The following is a 26,014-nucleotide window of genomic DNA, read 5'->3' on the forward strand; positions in this document are numbered from 1 at the left end:
CAAGGAGTTTATAATCCTAATTGAGGAAGATAGGATATTCACAGAAAGAAAATAAACATAAAGAAGCCTCTGAAAAGACACATGTAATTGTTTCCCTTCCAATTCACTCCCCAGTGCTGTCAGATGAATTTTACTAAAACATTTTTGCTCTCATTACCTCCCTGCTTAAAACTTCAGAGGTTCCCCACTGCCCACAGGATAAAGTCCAACTTGCTTGCTTGGCATTTCAGGGCTTCCAAAATTTGGCCCTTACCTATTTTCTCATGTGTGAAATTCCACTGTGAAGTTGGCTAGTGAGCCAGGTGTCTAAGCCAAAGGACACGTCTGGTGCTCTGTGCTTTTGTGTCCTGGAAATGTTATCACATAAGGGCCTCTGAGTTTTACTTAGTTCCACTTTTAAAAAGGAGATCCATAAAAGACGAAAAGTCAATTATCCCTGTGACCCCTCCTTATAGCCAAAGTCAGTTATCCCTGTGACCCCTCCTTATAGCCAAAAGTCAATTATCTCTGTGACCCCTCTTATAGCCAAACAGGTCTTATTCCCCCAATGCATCTTTCCATAGGAAAGATGGGATTTTGCTCATGTTACACCCTTGCCTAATGCCTTCCTTCTTGACCTACCTTTCCCTCATGAGCCATGGCCATCTTGGATTCTCTCCTGATCTCTTCAGGCCCTTGTTTAACATGATGTTATTTGAAATTCCTCAGATCTTACTACTTGAGTCAATGACCATATGCAGTTTTAGATTATCACACACACACATATATGTTTTTAATATTGTAATTGAGCCTTTTCTAATTATGAAAGTAACAAATGCTTAAAGCAAAAACTTGGGGATATGCCAGGCAAGAAAAATGCAAGAAAATTAATTACTGATAATCTCACAAACCAAGGAGGATCACTGTTGATGTTCTGGTGTGTGTGTGTATACATATTACAGTATATATAACAACAATGGCATTATATTGTACCTGTGATTTCATAACCTATTTTTTCTTTTAGCAAAATTTCTCTTGTCAATAGTATTCATATACAATAGATTTTAAGAGTCTTCGTAATATCTCACATATAAATATTCCCTTGCTTATTCAATTTTATATTACTACATATTTGTATTGTTTTTCTATTACATGTTGAAGTAAATACGTTTTAGACTTCTTATCTTTTTTTTTTTTTAAGATTTTATTTATTTATTTGACAGAGAGAGACAGCGCGAGAGGGAACACAAGCAGGGGCAGAGGGAGAGAGAGAAGCAGGCTTCCCGCCGAGCAGGGAGCCCGATGCGGGGCTCGATCCCAGGACCCTGGGATCATGACCTGAGCCGAAGGCAGATGCCCAACCATCTGAGCCACCCAGGCGCCCCCCCCTTTTATTTTAAAGATTTTATTTATTTATTTGACAGAGAGAGAGAGGGACAGCGAGAGAGGGAACACAAGCAGGGGGAGTGGGAGAGGGAGAAGCAGGTTCCTGGCTGAGCAGGAAGCCCGATGTGGGACTCAATCCCAGGACCCTGAGATCATGACCTGAGCCGAAGGCAGACGCTTAATGACTGAGCCACCCAGGCACCCCAGACTTCTTATCTTTTTAATATGAAGGAACTATGAGTATTTGTCTAAAAGTGTACATACCTGGTTCAAAACTACCTCTTAGCTCTATTCCCTAGGGCAATGATAAAAACCTCTCTAAAGCTTACATTTCCTCACCTTTGAAATATTCATTACATTGCTGCTATAGCACAGTCTTGTTACAGGATAATTGGCACATGAGGGTTATTATGATTTTTTTTTTTTTTTTTGCTTCATGTCTTTGCACCTATGGCTAGATCGTAAACCCCTAAGAAAAAGGCTTTGTCTCATAGGGCTTGTTTTTGTTGTCCCCCATGTCTGTCCCATTGCATTAAACATAACTTGTGGTTAATAGCTGTTTGCTAATAATTCTGTCAACGATGCTTCGATATTCCCCGAATGCTCACTGTGTCAGAAGTTACCCTTAGCAATAGGCCTGTGCACATCCAAAACTTTTCTTGAGGTCTAAAGACTTTAACTTCTCTCTCCTCATCCAAATGCTTATTTTTGGTGCTAATGTTAATTTTCTAATATTCCAGTTTTCCCCTGTATTCTTTACATTCCAGTCATTATCATTTTTGTTGATTGGCCTGGTTAGTTACAGACGGCTTATAAACAGAAGGCTTTGGGGGGTGTCTGGGTGGCTCAGATGGTTAAGCGTCTGCCTTCAGCTCAGGTCATGATCCCAGGGTCCTGGGATCGAGCCCCATGTTGGGCTCCCTGCTCAGCGGGGAGTTTGCTCCCTCTCCCTCTGCCTCTCCCTCTGGTTGTGCTCTGTCTCTCTCTTTCAAATGAATAAATAAATAAAATCTTTAAAAAAATAAAAAATAAATAAAAGGCTTTGGGAAGATCTATGCCACCCTCATGTGATGGTATTTCTAGGGCACCAATGCATGGCACTGCGAAACCCATCTTTGGCTGAGCTAGCCAGTTCAAAAGCCAGCTTCACAGCAGAATTTCACACATGCAAATGAACCATTGTGATCCTGGTCATGAAAATTCATGGAATAGTGGCTAGTCCAGTGTGGATGACCTGTCAATTTGGCAGCCAATCATTTAGTTAAACATCCAAATTACTGGCCAGTTACTCAGTCTAAAGCTAGTCTTCCTGCTTGTTACTGAGGTCTATGTAATCCTATTAAAAGCAATGACATTCCCTTTGATTGGTGGCAGCTAATGGTGTAGAAGTACCACGCCGGCACAGGACGTGTGTCTGGCACAGTTTAAATGTGAGCATTGTGAGAATGGACTGTTTCTATTACTATTGGATTTATTCTTAAAATACTCAATATCCTCCATTGAATAACAGGCACAGTATCTTAATTTCAAGGGTGCCCCTAATTACTATTTGCATCAGTTTTAAGTGGGAGTTCCTCTAAGGATTGAATCATCATTTTTTTTTTTTTTTTTTATGTGTACTAATTGATTTTGTTGGATCTACATTTCACTCCTTGGATCAGCTTGTCCCGTCAGGCGGTCAGACAGAAAGCCATGAAGACTCCTCAGGGGCTGGTAGAGCTTGGGATTCAGTTGAAAGTGACCCATCTGAGGTTTAATTCAGACATGGGATAGTAGTATTCATAGGCCGGGAAATGAATCTCGAGCAGTAATTCCTAACTGCAGACCTCCTTGAGAATGTAATGAACACTCGAGGTTTCAATTCCAGAAAAATGCACGAACAACCTATCATGAGAGCTCCAACAGTCCACCTATCTGCCAAAGCCCTGGGGTCCAGGAAACCATAAATCCTAGGTTAAAATTCTTGCCCTGGGTTTGAGTGTGGGGCCCAGAAATAAAGAGAGACAAAGAAGCACAGAGATAGAAAAAGACAAAGAGAGGTACACATAGAGAGAAACACAGAGACTGAGGGAGATTAAGAGATAGGAAGTAGATGTAACTCAGCATAACATAATTTTTCAATGCTGTGCTAAATTAAATTCTAATAAACACTTTTTGATGTTCATAATCCTGAGTTCTTCTGGTGAATAGAGTCTTTCCTGTGAGAGACAGAACATATACCACACCTGAGGATTTTTGACGACATTGAGAAACTCTGCAGGGACAAAGATTTCATTTTAAAGGCAAATATGTAGGCCATTTGAAGACACAGCATTTTAGGTTAAAGGACCACTTGGCTGGTAAATGAAAAAGCCTGTTGTGTATACTGAAGACCACTGATAGAATAATTGTCCTAAAAATACTACTGATTTGGAAGCCTTATATCTTATATGTTTCAAAAAGGTTTTGTATATGTTATCATATTTTATTTTCTCAATAGCCCGGTTTGTTAGGTAGGGGGAAAATTGTTATATGAATTTGAAATGGAAAGAAATTGAAACAGATATGTATAGAGACTTTCCTGTAATCACAGATACTCACTAAAAAAAGTGAACTCGAGAAACCAGATTCCCAAGTCTGATTCTAAGTTGAATCCATATATCCTTGTTGATCATAACATCCATATAACCAGCACAAATCCTTTTGCTTCCTAAAATGAAATATATGAAGTGAAAATAGTGCTCTTAAAATGGAACAAAATAATACAATCACAGAAATTTAGAATGTAGGTGATTCTACAGATGAATAATAATCTGAGCTACTCAGAGTAAGAAGGGAGACCTGACCAGAAGGCTTAAGGGACGGAAGGAGGTCCTTTATCTGGTCTGTGTGGTGGATGTGCAGGGGAGACAGAGTGTGATATAATAAGGACTTGCCCCCGAGCAACGTGCTTTTTTTTTTTTTTTTTAAAAGGGGGGGGGGGACTTAAAAGCATCTATTCTATGTCTTATATCATTTAGGTAGAATGGTTTGGCAACAATTTTGAAAAATGGGGGCTCCTGGGTGGCTCAGTCAGTTAAGCATCTGTCTTTGGCTCAGGTCATGATCCCAGAGTCCTGGGATCGAGCCCCACATCAGGCTCCCTGCTCATTGGGAGTCTGCTTCTCGCTCTTGCTCTCTCTCTGTCTCTGCCCCTCTCCCCCTGCTCACGTTCTCTCTCTCTGTATGTCGCAAATAAAAAAAAAAAAATCTTAAAACAAAGAAAAAAAAGTAAAATGAAGTCATATCCAGCTCTCTTCTCAGACTATGCTTGGCAAGTTTAAAATTTCAAGGTGTGTTTCTCAGAAATAGTTTTTATAGGGTAATGTATAGTTCCATACATTCTCTTGGCCTGAGAAACTTAATATGGCTATAAGGAAATCTGACAGATTAATTGCTCTGCTTCTCAGGCTATCATAGAGATTCTTAGGTTAGAACAGGTAATATATATATCAAAGATGGATGTATACTATGTACATACACATCTACAGACACTGACATTCGTGTGTGTGTGTGTGTATGCATATATATGTATTTATAAAAATATTAGGTCTCAGGGCTATTTAAACATTCCTCATTTATAACTTGCTTTTTGGGAATTATTTAGTTATGCAAGATATCACCATATTCGGTATTTTTTTTTTTTAATAATAAACATGTCTAGTCAAAGAAGGCATTAATGAAGCAATTCCCCAAATAAAACAGTCCATGATATCTGAGTTGCAGCAGAGAGAGAGTGTGGTCTTTGTAGTCTAATCAAGATCACAAGACTTGTTTTGAGCGTCTGTCATCTTTAATTTTACGGCACTTCATTTCAGAGTCGGACTGCCAGGGTCACATGCAATTAAAACACAGGCAAGATTTGTCTTGTGAAATCTTAACATAAAAAGTAATGTGTTACTCCATTTTAACTTTTCTACTGAACTCTGTGAACTCACTAATTACTTTTCCCCCCTCTTGTCACCTTTTTGATATGACATGTATTTTATAGAGGAGATAGAAGTTTGGGATTTTTTTTTTACATCATGCATATGATTGAGGATAACAAAATTAAACCAAGAGAAAAAAGGAATGCATTTTTCAGAAATACAGTTTTTCTTTTCTTCTTCTTTTTTTTTTTTTTTTTTTTTGGAAATATCTGAGTACTCCAGCTTCAATTACAAAGAACCTCATAGATCACATTCTAGGCAATAACTGTTAATCTGCTTAACTAGGGCAGGTAGAAGTGGAATAACAGACCACAGATTTCATAGAGGCCAGGAAAGTGAACCCGAGTTTAGTCTCTGGGTGCGGGCAAAGGGGCTTTTATGTGATTGGCTGTGAAAAGCGTTAAAAACCAGCTCCGGCGTGGAGATGTGGAGTATGAGGAGGGTTGTTCCATCTTCGTGATCAGTAAATTGCATAGACCCTTATTAACCTTATTGATAAGGAGCTTAGGGAAGTCCCATTCAGGCCGCAATATATTCTTTTTGTTCTCTTGTCTGTCTCTCTGTTTGCAATCCCGGGCGCTCTGTCTGGATGGCCTTTAGGGGGCATCTTAAAATTCAGCAGGTCAGTGGCTGTGCCTCAAGTTAGAGCAAAGGAAGGGCACGCGGAGCCAGTGTGTGCTCAAGGTCTCGGGGCCTGTGTCACTGGTGCTCAGGACACCTGGAGAATGTTTGAAAATTTTGTGCTTAAAGAATCTTTTATATTGGTCCTCTTTCAATGCAGCTGGGGTCTGTAGGGATCTGGGGATTATTTTTGATACCTGTCGAAAAGAGTTATGTCTACACTGATTTTCCATCCCTCACTACTAATTAACCTTATTGTATACAGGAAACAGTCTATTTAATACCTGCATTCTTTCTGTAATGCCAAGTAAAATGAAATCCAGTGTGAAATCTAGTTAGCGTTTGCCTTTTTGAAGTCATTTTTAAGTTTCCAGTTTTAGTGACTGTGACCTCAGAACTGATAGCTAGAAAAATGGTGAGCCCGAACCAATTTTAGTTTCAATTGTATTCTTCACTCCTTCCAACTTAAAAGCTGCCTTTCACCTGGACTTTTGTGGAGACCGAGGAGGGGGTCATCCTGAGCCGGATCGTGGTTCCCTGGAACCTTCCCTGCTGGCCTTGGGCGGCCGTTGTAGGCTTCCTGTCAGAGCCATAGGCTGGCCCCTACCCCATTAACTCTGTCTCCTCAGCAGCTCAATACCTCTGTCCCTTCCTTTCAATCAGGGAGGCTCGAATTTGACACATCACGGCAAAATTGTGCAGCGGCAATGCAGAGAGGAGAGGAAAGAGTCTGAGCCCAGGGTTAAAATGCTGAAGGAAATCCCATTGGTGGAATGTTTGCAAGGGAAAAAAAAGGTAGGGTCTAGCAATAAAGAGCAGAAATTAAACTGTGTAAAATGTCACCAAATGATGTGGAAAAATCCACACGTCCTCAAGTATGCTTCACAATATGGACTTAGAACACATTTTGCTGGTGATGTGAGAATGGTTAGCGCAAGTCCTGCTCTTCAAATGTGAGTGTGTGTGTGTCTCAAGTAAACCTGTCAGCTTAAACGGTGCCAGAGGAAAGTGAGGATTTTTCAGGCCAATGCTTTGTATTTGCCAGATTTCTTGGCTTTTGAGATTTTCCTATATTGGTCAGAAATCCTATGCTCTATAGAATTTATCTCCCACATAAACCTTACATTCGACAGTGCAGGGAAGGTGAGTGGGAGATGCTGCTGCATGTCACAGATGCCTGGACTTCTCTAGATCTGAAGCCAGGTCATCAGAATTTGCTGTTAGACTTGCATGAGTTAGGTTAGTGAATCTCACTGTCTCTCTGTTGCTGAGCTATAGGATAGAAGGATTTCTTGGGGACTTAGACTTCAAGAGAGTTTGTTGAAGGGATATCTGTTTGATGACCTTTTATCAGTGGGCATAGGAATTAGGACAAACTCCAGTGATTTGAGACTACATTTAACTTGCTGTGACTAGTTGATTGGAAACCCGATGGTGGATCATATTTGTATTTAGTGTTGCTTATGTTCTGGGTATTTGTCTTGGTTCACTCATCCAACAAGTGTAGACTGAGCAGCAACTATGGGCTAGGGTCACCGCTCTCCCTCACTGCTTTCTTGGCCCTCTCCTGATTGAATGAAAAATGTTCTCTAGAACCCGGATCATTGCTTAAGAATTTCATGGACCCGGCATGCTTCATTTCAAGTATAAGATAACAACACTCAGCTGGATAAGTTTGTAAGGGATGTGTGTGTGTGTGTGTGTGTGAGAGAGAGAGAGAGAGAGAGAGAGAGAACGAGCATGTGTGTGTACGAGCATATGTGTGTGTGTGTGTGTGTGTGTGTATTCTTCTGCCAGGTCTCTCACCACGACAGCTAGACATTTTCATTTTGACAACACTACTACAGAAAATTGTCATCTTTTTGTACAAGATGTTCCCTGTATTCTCATCATTTGGATGATTCAAGATCACTCCTCGGCAGCAAGAGGCGCAGCGTGTCTTGATAACTGCCTCTTTTTCAATTACAGTTAAGAAGAAGACTGTTGGGGACTCATGTTTTTCATCTTGCATAGGACCTCTACAGGGCCAGATTGAATTTCAATACAATATTAGGCAGTATGATATCATGGATGATAAAACGACATTGACAAATACGATCCAACACAAGACAATATGATGTAACATAGAGTAGAATCCACCCAAACAGGTACTTCTATTTTTTATTTTATTTTTTCAAACAGGTACTTTTACAGAGGTGGGCAAGGAGGCTTCTATTCTGTCCCCCTATAATGTGGTAAAATGGTAAGCACAATGTCCATAAAGCATGTAGGAAGATGAAATGGTACATAAACATTAAAAGTGTAATAACAATAACATGAATGAGATTTTGCCATAACAACAAAGGTACTCTGTATTTCTTTGGGGGAAATTCATAATTATCTTTCTTGTTCTTTTCTGAAAATTATTATGAAAGTGAAACTTTCCTCAGGTGTTGTAACAAGAGAGTGACAGGTACCCGCATAAGGAGTGCAAATATTTAGGGTGTTTATGTGCTTATATTTCTTCAGTTCCTTTTCTTAACAGAGTGAGCATATGGTATAGTAGTTAAAGCAGGGGCCCCTGGAGCCATATTATTTAGATTCAAATACTAACCTGACACTTACTAACTGCATGAAGTTGGGTAACTTCATTATTTTCCCCCTCAATTTCCCCAAGTATAAATCAGGGATAATAATAGCACCTCACTCCATAGAGCTGTGAAGATTAAATAAAACTATATATATAAAGTGCAGTTCCTGGCACATAACAAGCGTTCCATAAATGTTAGTTAATCAAAATTAGTCTCCCCAGAACTAATTTCTCTTTGTGGTCCCTGGGGTGGCCAGAGGAGAAATATTGCTCCAAAAGAAAGGATGAAGAAATTAGAGCCAGGTGAGAGAAATGACGTTCTGATCGTTCAGGAAGCATGCTGAAGGCAGAAGGTGGTTGCGTGTATACTTTATGTGACTTGGTCAAAATATCTTAGGGTAGTTACTGTCAAATGACAAATCATTGTCAGAATACCAGAATCACCCCCTACCCTATAATTCAGCTGGAAATGGGCCTGCTGTAGGAGTTCTGGGTAATAACAAATGGTGATTTGCACTTAGCAGCCATAATTAAGAGATGGTGGGTGAAGCGCCGAAGTTCAGTAGGATGATGCTCCACAATATTGATTATCATATCTGCTGTCACTGTCTGCACTCAGACCTGCATTAGTAGTACTACCACGGTAACTTTTTGTCTGGCGATGGAGTCTATAATTTCTCCCTTCTTCAAACTCTCCCCATCAAGTGCCAGGAGAATCTCTACAAGTCTGATAAAGTCACTTTCCTGCTAAACAACGTTCAGGTCTCAGAATTGACTAGAGACTTAATATACTACCTCTTGGTATGGCATTCAAGGTTTTTTAGCATCTGATCCCAACCTTCACATTGTCTTTGTTATTTTTTAAAGCATTTTATTTATTTATTTGACAGAGAGAGAGAGAGAGAGAGAGAGAGAGAGCACACAAACAGGGGGAGCAGCAGAGGGAGAGGGAGAAGCAGGCTTCCTGCTGAGCAGGGAACCCAATGCGGGGCTCGATCCCAGGACCCTGGGATCATGACCTGAGCCGAAGGCAAAGGCTCAACTGACTAAGCCACCCAGGCGCTCTTACCTTTAGAAGTTCATAAAGCTAACTGTTAGTCAATAAGCTGGAGATTTATCATCTACATCCATTAGGAACAACCTAGGTTTTCAAGCTGTATTACCTGTTTTCATCTCCATCACATGATTCCGTTAGTCCTAAGAGGCAAGATATGGCAAGTATTCTATTTTATAGATTGGAAAACTGAGATCCAGAGAGAGTAAATAATTTGCCCAGGACCTAAAAAGCAAGTTCTCCTATGTCTGCTCGTCTCTCTCTCTGTCTTTTTTTTCATTTTCTTCTCTTACACATTGCTCTGCCTCACTCACATATCTCCACCATTTGCTTCACACACTACCGGTTTTCTGGAAAGCAGACTTTGCAACATCGGAAGGCTTAAGATGGAGTTTACAAAAATGGAGAACCTTGGGGTAAGTCTGCTCAGATGTGTTTTATGAGGTGCCCTTAAAAATCAGGTTTCACATAAGTTCCTGAATTTCTGGCTTGTCATGAAAGATCTGAACAACAACAAAAGATCTGGCAACATTGTGCCCACAATTTCCACATAAGCAATATCGGCTTGAGCTGAGTAGAAGCCGACCCTTTTGGCCAGGGCTTGAGCTTGAGTTTTCCCCAGCTGCTACCACTTCATAATGCCTTAAGCCTGCTCTTCTTTACTCATCTATATTACCCGCCTGGCCCTAGTAACATTTGAGTTTGCAAGCCTTGGTTTAAAGAAAGAGAAAAAAAAAATCCACCTATTTTTTAAAGATAAGATGAAACATATTAATTGAAGAAATTGTATGTGATTATTATGTTTGGAGAAAGTCTTTGTTGTTTGGTATTAAGATTCGAGTTTCCCAAGGAGAGTGTTGATATTGTTTTGGTTTTATTTCTTATTTTTGACAACAGAGCAGTTTGACCCAGAACTCTTAGTGACAGTCCTTTTGGATGAAAATCTTTACAGGGCCTTTTAATTAGGAATTGACAGGGTGATTAACTTATAATTCACAAAAATAAATGTGGAAAAGAGAAGTACAGGTCAACTTCTAGCTGTGTTAAACTGTAAGGACAGCAGCATTGGCAAGTGATTGTTCCTTTTTAACAGCTTTTCTAATTTTTCTTAATTGGATCCTTTGTTTTCTGATTGGATAGGGAGAACCATCATATGGCTTTCAATTACTAGCTGTGGCATGGTGATCCTGTCATGTGGCATACGCTAAGTAAAGTCACACTCTCAACATATAGGACAAAAATACCATCTCCACAAAGTTTTTTGTATTAGTGTGAAAGGGGGGCAATCTTCCACATCCTGGGTAGGTAAATCCATGCTGGAATGGGATGTACCAGCTAGCTGGCTTTTCCAGGGAGACTGTCTTGGACTTGGGTTTCCATTCTATAGACTAAGTTACCAGTTATAATATCTGAAAATATTTAGTCATCATGATATAGAAATGCTCCTAAGGATACGAGATTATGATTGCATGATGGAACATGTTAGAAAGTGTACACATGCATACATGCACACGTACAAACACATACACGAGAACATGCCAGTGTTCTCAAGGTATTTGGTTTCTTGTGTCCACTGGTGAATTGAGAGATTCTTTTTTTAAGAAACAAAGTTTTTCTGTGGCTTTCTTATTTTACAACTCCCACTGGATCTCTTTTGCCTACTGCATACATATTTTATCACGTCCTGTGTCTAACCCCAACATTGTTCTCTAGCTCCATCCTCCCCAGTTGCTAGGCATGCACTTCATCCTCTGTTCCCTGAGCTTCTCTCTTTACCTTGGAGATAGTGGGTCTTTCATGGCTCTGTTCACGCCATCCCTGCTGCCCAGTATGTCTTCTACATTTTTCTTTGGTTAATCTTATTTCACTGGTCAAAATTAGATTAAAGAGGTTACCTTCCCAGTGAAACTTCACCTGACTCACCCCAGGCACAACTTGTTATTTGGTTCTCTGTCAACGACTGAACTTTGTTAATGTTTCTGTACTAGCTTCTGCTTGTTCATTCATTCAGAATGCTTTTCGAGCATCTCTATGTATAGCTGCTGAGCCCTGGGGTGACATGGTTATTAAGGTGGCTGAGGTCCCTGATCTTATATTAATCTTTAGATCATTTTCTCTCTTATTGGACTGTGGAACTTACAGAGGGTGGGAATTTGCCTTATTTTATATTTGTATTGCTCCTGCCTAGACTTGCAGCTGGCTTAAATGAGGTGATTAAGAAGTGCTCATTTTTTTTTATGTCTTCTTGATGAAGAATATTGATCAGTTTTATAAAATCTAACCCCTTAGTGGGTCAACCTAGTACACCTACATTCTCAGCTTTTAAACTTGGAATCGTTGTTATGACCATCATTACTGTCTTTGGAATGTTCTGGAATCTAATGACCTTTTGGTGTAACCCTTTTTATGCCTTGGTGTGTGCAAGTCAGATCCTCTGATGGGCGCTTTGCCTCAGTACTGTGGAATGGTCTTGTTCCCGAGAGGAACACAGTCTCTGATTAAATGCCCTTAGCAGGCAGGGATGGGACACAGCTGGGTTTGAATCAGACTAAATCCCATCAGATGGAAAATCAAGAAGCTGGTGCTTTTGAAGATTATAAATCTGGAAAGCAGCAGAGATGAGGGGCTATGAGTCCCTGCTCAAAGCAGGTAGTGCCACTTCTCTTTGGCTATTAGTGCTGCTTCTTTCTGGCTGATGCTCCCAGAATAACTTTAAAGACGGACATGGGAAGGGATACGATTTAAATGCGGGGACCACTAAACCAACTCTCCCCCCTTCAAAAAGGGAAGTAATTAAAATCTTGGAGGAGATGTAATTCAGAATATGGAATGTCATGGAAATGAGGAGGACTTGAAATAGAATGCCAGAAACTCTTGTTTCATGTCTCCATGTTTTTCTGAAAGGCATCAGTACCACTTTACATATAAGAGTTTAAGGCTGGCAAGCCTATTAGCTCACTGTTACCAGTACCTTTAGTTCATGGGGTTCTGCCTCATGTGACTTGCCTTGGCTTCATGGAATGTGTATATATCCCACTTGATGAAACCACTCTTCAGCATTTATTGTGGTTGCTTTTCTGTTCTTGGCCAAGAGCCGACTTACTGGCGCCATTGCCAAGATGAAGACATTCAAGAGGGGCAAGGTAACTTCTTTCTCAGGCAGCTCTGTGGATGCTGGGGCTGCCAGCACATCTGGCTATCTCTTGGACAGGCTCTCTCCCTGTACCGTATACCCCATCTATGTAGACAGCCTGTGCCGCTGAGCTCATTATTGCTCGGTGTTTGCTTTTGAATCCATGCTTCACACATTTTATTTACATGCTTTATTCCTCATTTTATGAACAAATCAATAACTAGACTTACTCTTTATTGCACTGGATTAATTTTATTTATTCCTTTTGAATTTGATTAAAAAGCTGTCAAACAAAAGTCTACATTTCTATCAGCAGAATACTTTCACAAAACTGGGTATGAGATGTGTTCAGCTAGAACATACTTTTCAAAAATAAAACATGTTTGATGTATTCTAGACAGTTATCCTTTTGTTTATCCAGGACAACTGAAACTAACAATCAAATGGATAAAGCAATCCAAGTCTAGTCAAGTAATCCTTAGGGTATATATATAAAAAAAAAAAAAGGCTTTTTAAAAAGTTCTTTCTAGATGGATTTAATGTAATTCATCAATAAAGCATCCTCAGAAGCATAATAAAAATTCTACATAAAATGACATAGCCAGGGCGTAGGAAGATATACAGTTTGATGAAGATTCAAAATGGATGCTAACATTAAAAATGAGCGGTCATGCAATTCCTGTATAATATAAAGATCAAAATTCTAGGACACTAATTTTGCTTCTAATTTATAAGATAGTATGTTTATGGGACTGCAAATAGTGTGTGTGTATATACGTGTGTGTGTGTGTGTTTGTGTGTATAAAATCTTCAGTGGCAAATGTTTTGAACTGTCATTTCTCTTCAGAAAAATTGCCATTCAACATGTTGTATTTGTAAATTTCACCATATAGCATTGAGGATAGCTGGGCTGTATTTTCTATTTGCACATGCAAAAATGTTCCTGAAAGATGAAATATATCTATTTTAGTGGAGAACCTGATCTTTTTTGTTCTATTTTAAAATGATCAATTTCTGACTTCTTCCCTCTTTTGGTTCTACTCATGTACAAGTAGGAGTATGGGAACATGCCCGAGGCCGCCAGGGTAGTGAACAGGCTCACCTGTGTGCACACATACCCATATTGACAAAACTCACACTCACACAATTACACACCCAATGCCTGCGAGCAGTTTTAAAACTGTCTTTTGGATATGTGCTGTGCTCTGCACATTATTTTATAGTCTGGAGCACGTATAATGAATGCCTAGAAGTGCTAGAAAGAATAGCAATGAAGGGGTTAATGTAGAACACATATAGGCAAATATTGTCAACTATTTTATTCAAATGTTTGGAACTTAAACACAAAATTATCATTAAGTTTTCACAAAATGAGGCATCTGTCGCTTGAAAGGAAAAAAATATTTCAGAAATATGTTTACAGAAATGTAAAAATATTAGGCATCGAGACAGATGTGAACATATTCAGTCACTTGTCTTGTCTGTCAGTCTTCCTCTGAGCCGAAGATCTTATTGTACTCACTCAGCATGAGCTCAGCTATCTGGTTTTGGTATACCATATGTATTGCCATGTTCCCCATTTCATCTTCAGCTCGCAGAAGGGTGGGTCCAAATACAATCCCTAGGCTTTGAGTGGACATGAGGTTCTTGGAGGCTTTGGCCACAATCCTGGAGGGAGAGGGAAAGACAGAAGATTCTATGAGTGTGAAGTTAAATTGTGGCTACCTTTGATTTGTAAAATTCCGTGTTCTTGAATTCTTTTTCTTTTTTCAATTTCAATTTAAAGAAAGAAAGTAAGGGCAGTGATTGGCTTTGGCAAAACAGAGAATGCAACATAGGCAAAACATTTTTCTAGTTCTAGAAAAACAGTAACTTTACCATGACGTTTTTAAATCTTCTACTATTTGTGCTTCATTGTATGAAAATAGAACCTATGACTCTGGGGAGAAGGATTCATTGCCTTGTACAACTTTTTGTCCCCATAGTACTTGGACACTTTGAGTGCTCAATAAATGTGGAATGAATGAATAAATAAACAGCAAAAATTACCGTGGAAAGTTAACAAGATTCGGCCTTTGAAAGGTTTATAATCAATGGAAGAAACAGGTGAGACATGCCTAAAATATATAAGAATCCAAACACAATAAATAGAATAGTTTATGCATAGTTAATGATAAAAAGTTGACATAGACCAAAAAAAAAAATAAGTTTTTAGTGACTGGAGTGAGAAAAGTGTTCTTGACAAATGCTAACTGCAAGATGTTTTGTAGAGAAGGTTGGTTCTGAGACATTTAGGTGTATGGCAAAATTCTAAATGTCTCCATTCATTTTGGACATCCCATCTAGCTCATACCTCAATAAAATATGGAATCCTGTAGAATTTGCACAAGAAAAGAGTCCCATTAGAATCAAAGACATCTTTGCTTGTGTGAGGACTATATGGGGAGTTGGAATACCAATGAAACATTAGGATGTGGTTTTATTAATGGTAATGCCTTTCCTGCTCCAATACAGGACTCTTAAAAGGAAGATAAAGCCCCATCCTAGATACTGAGACTTTTAAACAATGATGCTTATTCTTACCATTGAAGTCTACTTCATTTTATATTAACATTAGGAAGGCGAGGTTTTAGTGATGTTAAGGAAATAGGATTAGCATATGGAAGGACAGGGTGCTAAGAATTCTAAACTCTACATTCCACCAGACATCTGGACCCAAGGGAACTATGAGTGTAGAGAATAATAATGAGGCAAAGGAATTTATTGCAAGGCCATGGGGTCTCCATCTCAGAGCCTATTGTGGTACATTGGAATGCTGGACTTAAGAGGACTCTTTGTTTGATCCTCTATCAGAGGGCGCAGGAAGACTTGTTTTATTTCCATCTCTTCACGCACCCAGATCTCTCAAGGACCACTTCTGTGACCAAGAAGCCATGCCTTCTCTCTCCTGAATGAGACTGAGAAGGACCAAAGCCATTGATTTATGCCCCCCCCCCCCAGCACAAGTTCGTGGCCAGCAAATGCCCTTGACCTAATCACTATAAAAAAAAAAAATCAAGTGTTGTCCTAAGCAATGGTATTATCTCATTTAATCCTCACAATAATCCCACAAGGTGGCTTCTGTTATTCAGCCCGTTTTACAAGTGAGAAGACTGAGGCCGAGAGAGGTGAAGTGCCTGAAGTCAGTGCCTGATGAAGCTGAGGTGCAAACCCACGGAGACTGGTTTGGGAGCATCATTGCCGTGGTGTGTGTGTTAGGACTCCTACCCTTAATTACTGGGCTGGTTTTTCATTCTGTCACCTTCATAGATTATAAGATCCTTCCATAGAGGGTCTGAATTTGTATTCCTTACTTCAGAATTGTGATTGACAGCCTGATTCTAATAGATTTATTGTGCACAAAATGAGTTTCAAATTTGGACTGAATATTCAAGACATTCTGCCTCCCATTTTTCACTTTTTTTCTGCTTTATGAGGAGAGCATTTGTACCTATTAGCACAGTTGACTTGGCTACATTCTGGAAGGGGTTCTCATATTTTAGAGTGTCAATGAGTTATCAGAAACTTCAAGTTTAAAGTTTCCTTTGGAATATAAGAAACTCTGCCACTTTGCTACTGCATTTACCAAAAGCCTGTAGAATGATTTAAACATTCTCTTACCCTGGAGTGGGGACAAAGGGAGTGAGCGAGCCTTTGCTTCACTTTAATACACCTGTTTACCTCAGTTTAAGATCTCTCTTGAGCCTTTCCCAGAGCCCCTTATTATAAAAGTCATTAGTAAGATTTACTGTGAAGGAAAAACAGAGTTTTTTCTTTTGATTTTAAAGTAAGACTTTTTTTGTGATATTCATTGACTCCATCACAATAAAAAAAAAAAAAACTCGTTAAAGGCAAATACGAAAGGAAAACGTAACTGTTCAGTAGAGTACATATTAGGTAAAAGTTGCCTTAACAACTTTATCCAGAGCTAGCAAAGATCTAAGTTGATAAGAGTTTTGTAGCGGAGAACAGGGCTCAGAGGTAATAGGGCATGGAGAAGGTAGAAACAGAAGCAAGAAAGTATTGAAAGAGTGAAGGTAAATCACTGACATAAGGCATCTTGACCAACAGGGTAGAGGAAGATTAGGGCTGGAGTCCAGGGAGACTGAAAAGGGAAAGGGACATGTGAAGATTAATTGAAGACTGAAGACGTATTTTCCCAGTCAATAACAGCTGTAATTTCAGTTAGTAGCAGGAACAGTGAAATTTGGGATAGTCAGGAGACAGAACTGCATCAGACTCAAACAGGTGGGCTAGAAATCAAGGGAGACCCAAGAACTGACTATTAGAGAGAGTGTCCGGAGGCTGTCAGGAGCATACAAGGGTAGAAGCTGGGAGAGGTCTATAGCATCTGGAGAAACTTGGGTGAGGGGAGGGGCGCTCAGCTTTCCAAGGCATCCCAGAAAGTTACAGCATATAAGACATGGGCTGTGAGGGAGGCGAATGAAGGCTGAAATGGGGCGAGACTAGTTTTCAATTTTCCCCAGAGTTCTTCATATTTTTCCTGCTCAGCCAAAGGCCTGGTCTTTGAATCCACAGTAGGACCAAATCTAGATGAGGACACCAAGACTGAGTTTAAATAGGATTGAGAGTAGGAGGCTAGAACTGCATGTCAGAATCCACCTCGGGGAAAGATTTCTCTATCTTAGCCAGTGGGTTATGCAAGAAGACTCTTGTGATGGATTTGTGCCAATGCATCAGTTTCCTAAATTTCCTGTGGACAAATGTTCATTTTGGGCTTTTATGCATGTGTGAATGTGGAGCATTCATTCCATCTCAAGCTTGTATCCTTTCTGTCCATTTCTCTGCCCGCTTTCTACCTGATTTTAATAAAACCAGCTTTAACTTATGAGTGCTTTAAAATAATCTTGTTATCAGTAGGTTTTACTAAACAACACATAGTTTTTTGTATTCTTGTTATATTTACATTACCGCAGGTTAAATTTCCTTAACAGCTTGGAATTTTTTCCTAATTTTGGAAAATCAAGTTACTTGCAACAACTTTTAGAAAAATCAAATGTAGTTAAGAAAGTAAGTTAATAAGACAATGTGGAAGTGTATTAAATAGAATACATGCTTTCTGATTCACTGTTAGAGAATGTGTGCTTGTGTGTGTGTGTGTATATATATATTTCATTGGCAATTATTTTTCTGAATATCAACCAACCAGTAGTTGGTGTGTTGAAATATCAAACAACTTTTCAGTTAGAAAAGATGCTGAGAATGAAGACGATTTTGGGGTAGAAATCACCATCTACCAAATTATATGATTCATGTAGATAGGCAAATACATTCTCATATCAACATTTAAGTTAGATTAGATTCCTTTCTAATAGTGGGTAGCAAAGAAGTCCCCCAAACTGAGGATGTCTTGGAATATGTATTAAGGCTGTTATAAACTTCCTTATTGAAATGTGAACTTACCTATTCTCTACCTCAATAAACTGTTAAATAGTGAAGTGGTTTGTTTAGGACTGCATAGGGAGTTAACCATAATTTCAAAGTACAGCTAGAATACTATCCTGAAAATTTATTTAAATATTAGAGATTTTTTGTTTGTTTGGTTTGTTTTGTTTTTACTTCAAATCAAAGAATATCAAAATTCCCACTCCCACTGTGGGGACCAGCTGGGTATTACAAGTGCCATTATTTCTCAAGATTTGAACCAGTAAACATATGTAGAGGAGAAACATAGGCTAGTGAAGGCAAGAAAAACCATGCATGGAAAAATAAATCCAGTCTAGTACCAAAGATGGAAAACTCTCAAAAACAATAAGTTATACTTCCAGTAGCTTAAAATGCAGTTGAGTCATATTTTTGGAAGGGAGGATCTGACTAGTAACCAAGTAGATTTTTACTATGGGTCTAACAATATCTTTAACTAAAGTGAATTCTGCAAAACCCCCTTTCTGTGATATGATTTACAAAAATAGGCATTCCAGAGTAAAATAAGTGTTGGAGAAAATTGTATGCCATTTTTTTCTTCTTGGAAATTCACAATACACAATAACCTAATAAAGGCTCTGAAAAGTCCTGAAGAAAAATATCCCTGCTCATCTTTGACTCATGTCTTCTCTATCTGACTTGGATGTCATAGATTCTCTTTCCTGAGGAGCGTGTATTAGGAACTGCTGCTCAAGCTTGCTTTGCTAAAGGCCTACTATAGAAGTTTGAAAATGTTACGGATTTTACTCTCCTATGCCACCTGGCTTTGGAACTCTGTAGTAGCTAACTCAAAGAGGTCAGATTGTGGTCATTTCTGGAAAGTTCCACCCCTCTGGTAGGGCTTAGATTTCATTAGGCCTTAAACTCCATGACAGTGTTGTAAATTTTGAGCTACGATTTAACCTGTTTCCAGCAACGAAATGAAAGAAACTCCCCTTCTATGGCAAAACAAAGACCAAAAGGCAAAAGAACACATCTGAATGAGAAAGGTGAGAGCAAAGACATGGTTGAAAGATTAATGTACAGTGAATTGATGGATGGGTAAGGAGGTGCACAAACATTCAGATCTTATAACAATATTTGGGAATTCCTCTACATGGTTGTTTACTTACCATTAATTTATTCCCAGAAATCCTTACAGCAAAGATTCTAAGCAACATGAAGAGCTCAAAGTTTAGTGACTGTGAATGCTTGACTAATAGGAAAAAGACCCCAAACTGCACTCTTTTGAAAATGGCTATTTATTAATACTGCTTAGCTTAAAATAGCCTGACAAAAATAATTATGATTTTAAAAATTTGTTCATGAAATAGCACTTGATATACATTCACTGTAAAAGCAATTCTAATACTGTGTTAAGTAAAATTCAAGTTTATAAAATCTTGAAATGGGTAAGAATTCATTTTTCTGGCAAGAGCTGAAAAAATGATATACAGTTTACAGCATAAAAAGGAGAGGAAATGCCAGAGCTACTTTTTTGTTGGGTCCAAATGGAAGGAGCAATAGTCCATCAATTTAAGATTATTTTAGAAATAATCTATGATCCAGTGCTACAGATGTTGGACCCCAGACAAAAAAATCTTCGCAGCCTTCTGCTGGGTAAGTTTTTTTCAAAAGTGAGCTGAATTGCTAACCCAAAGAAATTTCTTAGTTGCTTTAAATCACAACCAAATGACTCAGACTGAAAGAGAGCTTTACTATAAAACTCAAAATTAATGCTGAATTAAGAAGACCAAAACATTTAATAATAGTTCACTTCCAAACAAATATACAGATGCAAACTTTCTTTTAACTCTGTGCTTTGCTGTTACCATAGTGACTTGCAAAGGGAGTTGAAAGCCACATAATTGCCTGCAGGACAACTCTCAAGTTATTGGAGGTGTAGTAGAAGTGTTCCCTTCCCTATCTCTGGAATGCTGTTATTTTCCAACACACATAACTTTAGGATGGTTTAACTTGAATGGGGGAAATTGCGGTGGTAAATGCTTTCTTGCAATCAGCTCACACCTGCCTTACAAAATACAGCGTAGGCACTGCATGTGAAATGTTACGTGTGACTTTGACCACTTAAGTGAAGAGAAGCTGTTAAAAAGAGAATAAATTTTTAATGTGCTTGCCTTATGATTCCTATGTGCTACAACTATTTTGAGGGGATCCTTGCTAACCATAGCTTGCCTACCCTTGGTGTGCACAAAGTATGCTGCTGTTTATTGTGGTCTTTTTTTTTTTTTTTTTTTTAATAAGACTGGGGACTAGGCAGGAATTCAAACTTCTCCCTTACAGTCATGGCTGTATCTTAGAAAAAAATTTCAAATATTGCAAAAGCAGAAGAACTTCCACCAATGTTTTTATATTTAACACTAATGTGTGTTGACATGGTCATTCATTGGTAATTCAGCCATTTTTAATACATTAAGTCACAAATCAATTGGTTTAAACTAATTATAAAGTCTTCAAATTTATATCCAAATATTATATTATTATTTTCCAAAGCAAGTTAACAACTACCCTCTTAAATGAGAATCATAGCTATATGCTGACATTTTTGCTTTTAAATAATCTTTAAAACCATGTGCATGTAATTCTCTCAAAGCGCATTCTGGAAAAGGAGTTTTATATAGCAGTTGCATATTCATAGCTGACATGGCCTTATTCTTTGCAATTAGTAAATACCTTTTTACACCGATTTCAGCACAGAAGATTGAAATATTTTCAATTACTTGTTTCATACTCATTGATTGGACATTATAGGGAGATTCTAAAGTATCTTTAAAGCAATATTCAGAAGATCTAACAAGACAGGTGGACTTGATAAAGTAAAAAAAAAAAAAAATGAATAGCCCATGGGCTTCAAAATGACTTATTTCTAGGGGAATATGTATTCTATAAGGTAACAACACCATGGATAAAATGTATTCTATAAGGTAAAACTACCATAGGGACGCCTGGGTGGCTCAGTCTGTTAAGCCGCTGCCTTCGGCTCAGGTCACAATCCCAGTGTCCTGGCATCGAGTCCCACATCAGGCTCCTTGCTCGGCGGGGAGCCTGCTTCTCCCTCTGCCTGCCTCTCCCCCTGCTTGTGTTCTGTCTCTCTCTCTGACAAGTAAATAAAATCTTTAAAAAAAAAAAAAAAAAGGTAAAACTACCATAGATAACAACACCATAGGCAAAAAAGGTAACAACACCATAGCAAACTGACTTATTTCTAAGGGAGTATGTATTCTATAAGGTAATAACACCATAGATAAAATATTATAGCCAAAGCCCTTGCATATAATAGATAATATCAAAAAGGAACACTAATGGTAATTACTATTTGTTGAATATCTATTACATGCTAACCACTGTGCTTCAAATATATCACAATTTTCAACGGTGGATTTAAAAATCTGATTTAATTTATTTTTTTCTGATTATAAGGTAACATATTCTATTAGAATTTGAAAAGTTTAGAAAAGTATAATAAAGAAAAAACCCACTAGTAACCATAAACAGTAACTCAATGTAACTATTATTCATTCATAAAAATCTATTGAGTGCCTACCAGGTATTGGACACTGTTTTGGATGTTAAGGGTAGTGCAATGAGTAAAATAGACAAAATCCCTGCCCATATGAAGCTTATATTCTGGTGGGAGAACCAGACAACAGATGGTACACCAATCAGTATACAATGTGATTTTAGCCACTGAAGTACAAGAAAAACTGAGAAGTAGTTCTTTCACTGATCCCAGCAACCTTTTAAAAAATCCTAGTCACCCAGACTAAATAATTACCATTAATTTATTCCCAGAAATCCTTACAGCAAAGATTCTAAGCAACATGAAGAGCTCAAAGTTTAGTGACTGTGAATGCTTGACTAATAGGAAAAAGACCCCAAACTGCACTCTTTTGAAAATGGCTATTTATTAATACTGCTTAGCTTAAAATAGCCTGACAAAAATAATTATGATTTTTAAAATTTGTTCATGAAAGAGCACTTGATGTACATTCACTGTAAAAGCAATTCTAATCCTGTGTTAAGTAAAATTCAAGTTTATAAAGTCGAATCACCTCCAGAGATTCCTGTTTACTTAATATGGGTGGGGCCTGCCTGCCTGCAGATAATGTAGCCCTCAGATAATTCTAATGAGCAGAGCGTAGTGGGAAATGTGACACGTAGTAGACAGGGTACTCATGAAGCGCCCTTGAAGGAAGGGACATTTGAGTGGGGACCTGCTTAGTTGCACATACCAGGGGAGGGAGAATCCGGGTAGGGAATAGTAGGTACAAAGCCTCAGTGGTGAGGTTGTGCTTGGTGGTTCTAGAAATAGAGAAGGGGATAATGTGGCTGAAGACAGGGGAGTAAGGCAATGGAGGTGGGAGATGCTATGGAGAGTCTCATGGGCCTTGGTAAAAGTTCAGGATCTAATTCCAAGAGTGTGGGAATCCATTCTTGGGTTTTGAGCAGGAGAATGACACCGCCAACATTTGGGTGATAGGAAGTATAAACAATGTATCTTCATAGGTATTTGAGAAAATCCTTTTTATATAACTTGTACCCAGCATTTTTCACTTTGATCATGAGCAATTCTCATGTCTTACATATGTAATACATATGATTTCCTCATTACCTTACATGAGACAGAATGGCTTGTACCCTATACCCAATGATTTCTTGGTATAAGTGAAAGGGATATATAAAAACATCTTTCCATGTATTCTTCCTCCACATTTTGGAGTATTTCTTTAGGCAGTGGTTCCTAACTAGGGGAAATTTTGACCCCCACCCCGTTCCCACCCCCAACATTTGGCAATGTTTCAGACATTTTTGATTGTCATGACTGGGTGGGGAGTTGCTACTGGCATCTAGTGGGTAGAGGCAAAGGATGTTCTTAAACATTTTACAATGCATAGGATAGCCCTTCATCACAAAAAATTTTCCAGCCCAAAATATCAATAGTCCTGCTGTTGAGAAACCCTGCCTTACAGTAAAATAGTAGAAATGTAACAATGAGATACAATGGTTCTCAAACTTTACCATTCGTGAGATTAATTTGGAAGCCATGCTAAAACACAGATGGCTGAGCTCCACCTCCAGATTTCTGATTCACCAAGTGTGGGGAGGGATTGGGAATTTGCATTCCTTACAAGTTCCCAGATGATGATATTGCTCTTCCAGGGACCACACTTTGAGGACTCACACTAGATCATTAAGTTATAGCTCTTCTTTTCTTAAAATATGATAACATGTGGGAGGGCGTACTAGTCCTGTTAACATCATCATCATCAGGTACTACTCTTTTTAAAATAGTTGCCAATTGATAGGTATTTTTCAGTGGTCTGTCATTCTTTGAACCTATGATTCTTTGAATTTAGGAAATGTGTGCAAAGTTAAAGAAAAAACAAACAGCCATGTGGTGGATGCTCCCTTCTGCGAGTAGCTCTTTGTATCTCCTGTTCCCTTTCTTATTAAGAGCATGTAATTTTGTTTGTTTGTTAGTTTAATACATTTTATCTTGTATGACAAAACTAATGCATAGTCTTTGAAAAAAAAGTCCTCATTAGGAATATCTAGGATAAAAAGTAAAAAACCTCCTGTTTTCTAGTCAAACTCCTTATTGATAACTATAATTAATAAATGGATGTTTTTCTATCATCTATCTATCATCTATCTATCTATCTATCTATCTATCTATCTATCTATCTATCATCTATCTATCATCTATGCATCTATCTTTATATATATGTATTTTTCTTTTTAAAAAGAATGAGATAAAAAAATACATAATATGTTATAATTTGCTTTCCCCCCCTTAACTATGTATCATGGGCATCTTTCCAAGTCAGTATATATAAAAATACCCCATCCTTTTTTAAAAGTTGTTACATTTCATAGTATGGAAATACCTTAATTTATTTAACCATTCCCCTGCTGGTTGGCTTTTAGGTTGCTTCCAATTTTTTGCCATTAGAGACAATGCCACAATGAACATACTTGTATATATAGATTTGTAAGATTTTTATGTATTAAGAAGCTCGATATTTCATGATTTTTGTTGTACTTCTATTCTCCCAATTCTTTGGTTCTTTAATTTTATTTATTTACATTTTTATATTTGCAATCCTAGTACTATTTCTTTTGGAATTTCTATCATTGTTTTTGTTATTATAAAATTCACCCATTTAAAGAGATCAGAGAAATACCGTGAATGTTTTCTCCTAGTTTTAAAAATAATTTTATTTTTCAATATACCCTCTAATTCGTCTTAAATATATTTTTGTATGTGAAATGTGATGGTAATCTAAATTTATTTTTTTTTGTAAAAGCTAGCTAATTTCCCCAATAATATTTGGTTGCATAAATTGCCTATTCTCCATTGATTTTTGATGTTACATTTTGAGGGCAGTTCTCTATAGTCACAGACACACATACCTGGAATATCCTACTTTGCTGATGATCTCTGTGTATATTCTGAATGAGCACTTTGCTGCTTAAATCATTTTAACTTTATTATAAATTAGGGATATTCCTCCTATTTTTTTTTTCTTTTTCAGATGTGAAATAAAGTTTTCAGATGAAAAGAATGAGACTGATAAAGATTGAATAATTTGACCAAAGCCATGTAAGAAGTGGCACAGCATAGATTAAAATGCAGATTTGGGATATGGGTAGTCTTTCCACAAATAATTGAGAGTCAAGAATTTTAAGTTTGAAATCAAGGGGTTTCTTAATGGTGAGGCCTGGGCCCTGGGGAAGACTGGGGGAGAGAAGGGAGTTAGAGTCAGCAAGAAGTCTTGTGAAACATATTATGATTTTTTTTAATCATCTAATTCACATCCAAGGATGTATTTATAGAGTTGAGAAGGGTGTTTTAGGTGGAAGAAAAACCAAAATAATTTGTAGTACTTTTTTCTCCAGATTCACCCAGTGTTTTAAACTTTTGAAAACACTTGTTTCTCATTGTGAATGGAAAAACACTATTGGCAAAAAAGGTTGAGAATTTCAGGTATGGTTTCCCTTAGGTGCTTTTAAAATGGTTTTGCCCATCCACATTTGACCATGTCAGCAGTAAAAGAAGTCTTAATTTTTATGCCCCCTGAGCTCTGCTGATTTACCAGCAGCTACTGATAATGGTAGCTAGGAAGACTGATTTGAGGTGAAAGGCTAGCAAATATGTTACATGTTGGGATTATCTTTAGAAAGGAAAACATGGTAAGATCATCATTATTCTCTACATGAATTTGTCCAATAAGACAGTTTTAAGGAAACTAGTGTGTCGTAGAAACATATTCAGAATATTGGAGGTTGTGCATGGACCAGCATTAATTAGGCTGACCAGAATAAGTCACCTAATTATGAAAAATTAGTGGAAAATACAGAACTTAAATATTTGCCTTGTGATGTTAGACACAACTAAAAGGAATGCTATCAATATGCCAAGTCAGAATTCATCAGTCTTTTAGTTTTCCTTTTCACATAGGTGAGGAGAAAAGCTATTTTACTTCCCACTAAGGGCATCTGTGTCAAACCTTCAGTAGTTTTCTTGAAAATTGTCTCCTTACTTCAAAGATCCCAGAATAGCTTGAAAGAGAATGAATTGCCATTTGGGCATCATCATTCAATCTTCCATGCTTAATTTTACTTTCTGAGAAAAAAGTAAGTTTTAGATACTTTTTGTAGAGACTTGACTTTAGGAGAGACACTGCACAATCAGAGAGCACCAAGGTGACCATGCCCAGCACAGTGACATGTTCATCAGCAGTGGAGTGCACACACTGAAGGTGTTCGATTTGGAAAAGAGAATAGTTAGTGAAGTTGTGATGACTGAGTGCAGAGAAAGCCATGATATGGAAGAAAAA

General features: G+C 38.0%; 1 protein-coding gene across 2 annotated transcripts in view; it reads right to left on the reverse strand.

Annotated features, from left to right (window-relative positions):
- Nucleotides 1–12,863: 12,863 nt before the first annotated feature.
- The window catches only part of ARHGAP15 (Rho GTPase activating protein 15), a 602,789-nt gene continuing 589,638 nt past the window's right edge, over nt 12,864–26,014 (reverse strand). Inside the window, exon 15 of one of the 2 annotated variants that reach the window (XM_032411154.1) lies at nt 12,864–14,357. In XM_032411154.1, the coding sequence (XP_032267045.1) occupies nt 14,174–14,357 (184 nt within the window). In that variant the 3' untranslated portion in view covers nt 12,864–14,173. The remainder of the gene's footprint in view (nt 14,358–26,014) is intronic. The other variant, XM_032411161.1, reaches the window with a different exon arrangement.

The sequence above is a fragment of the Phoca vitulina genome, unplaced genomic scaffold (genome assembly GCF_004348235.1).
Source record: "Phoca vitulina isolate PV1807 unplaced genomic scaffold, GSC_HSeal_1.0 scaffold1, whole genome shotgun sequence".
Lineage (NCBI taxonomy): Eukaryota > Metazoa > Chordata > Mammalia > Carnivora > Phocidae > Phoca > Phoca vitulina.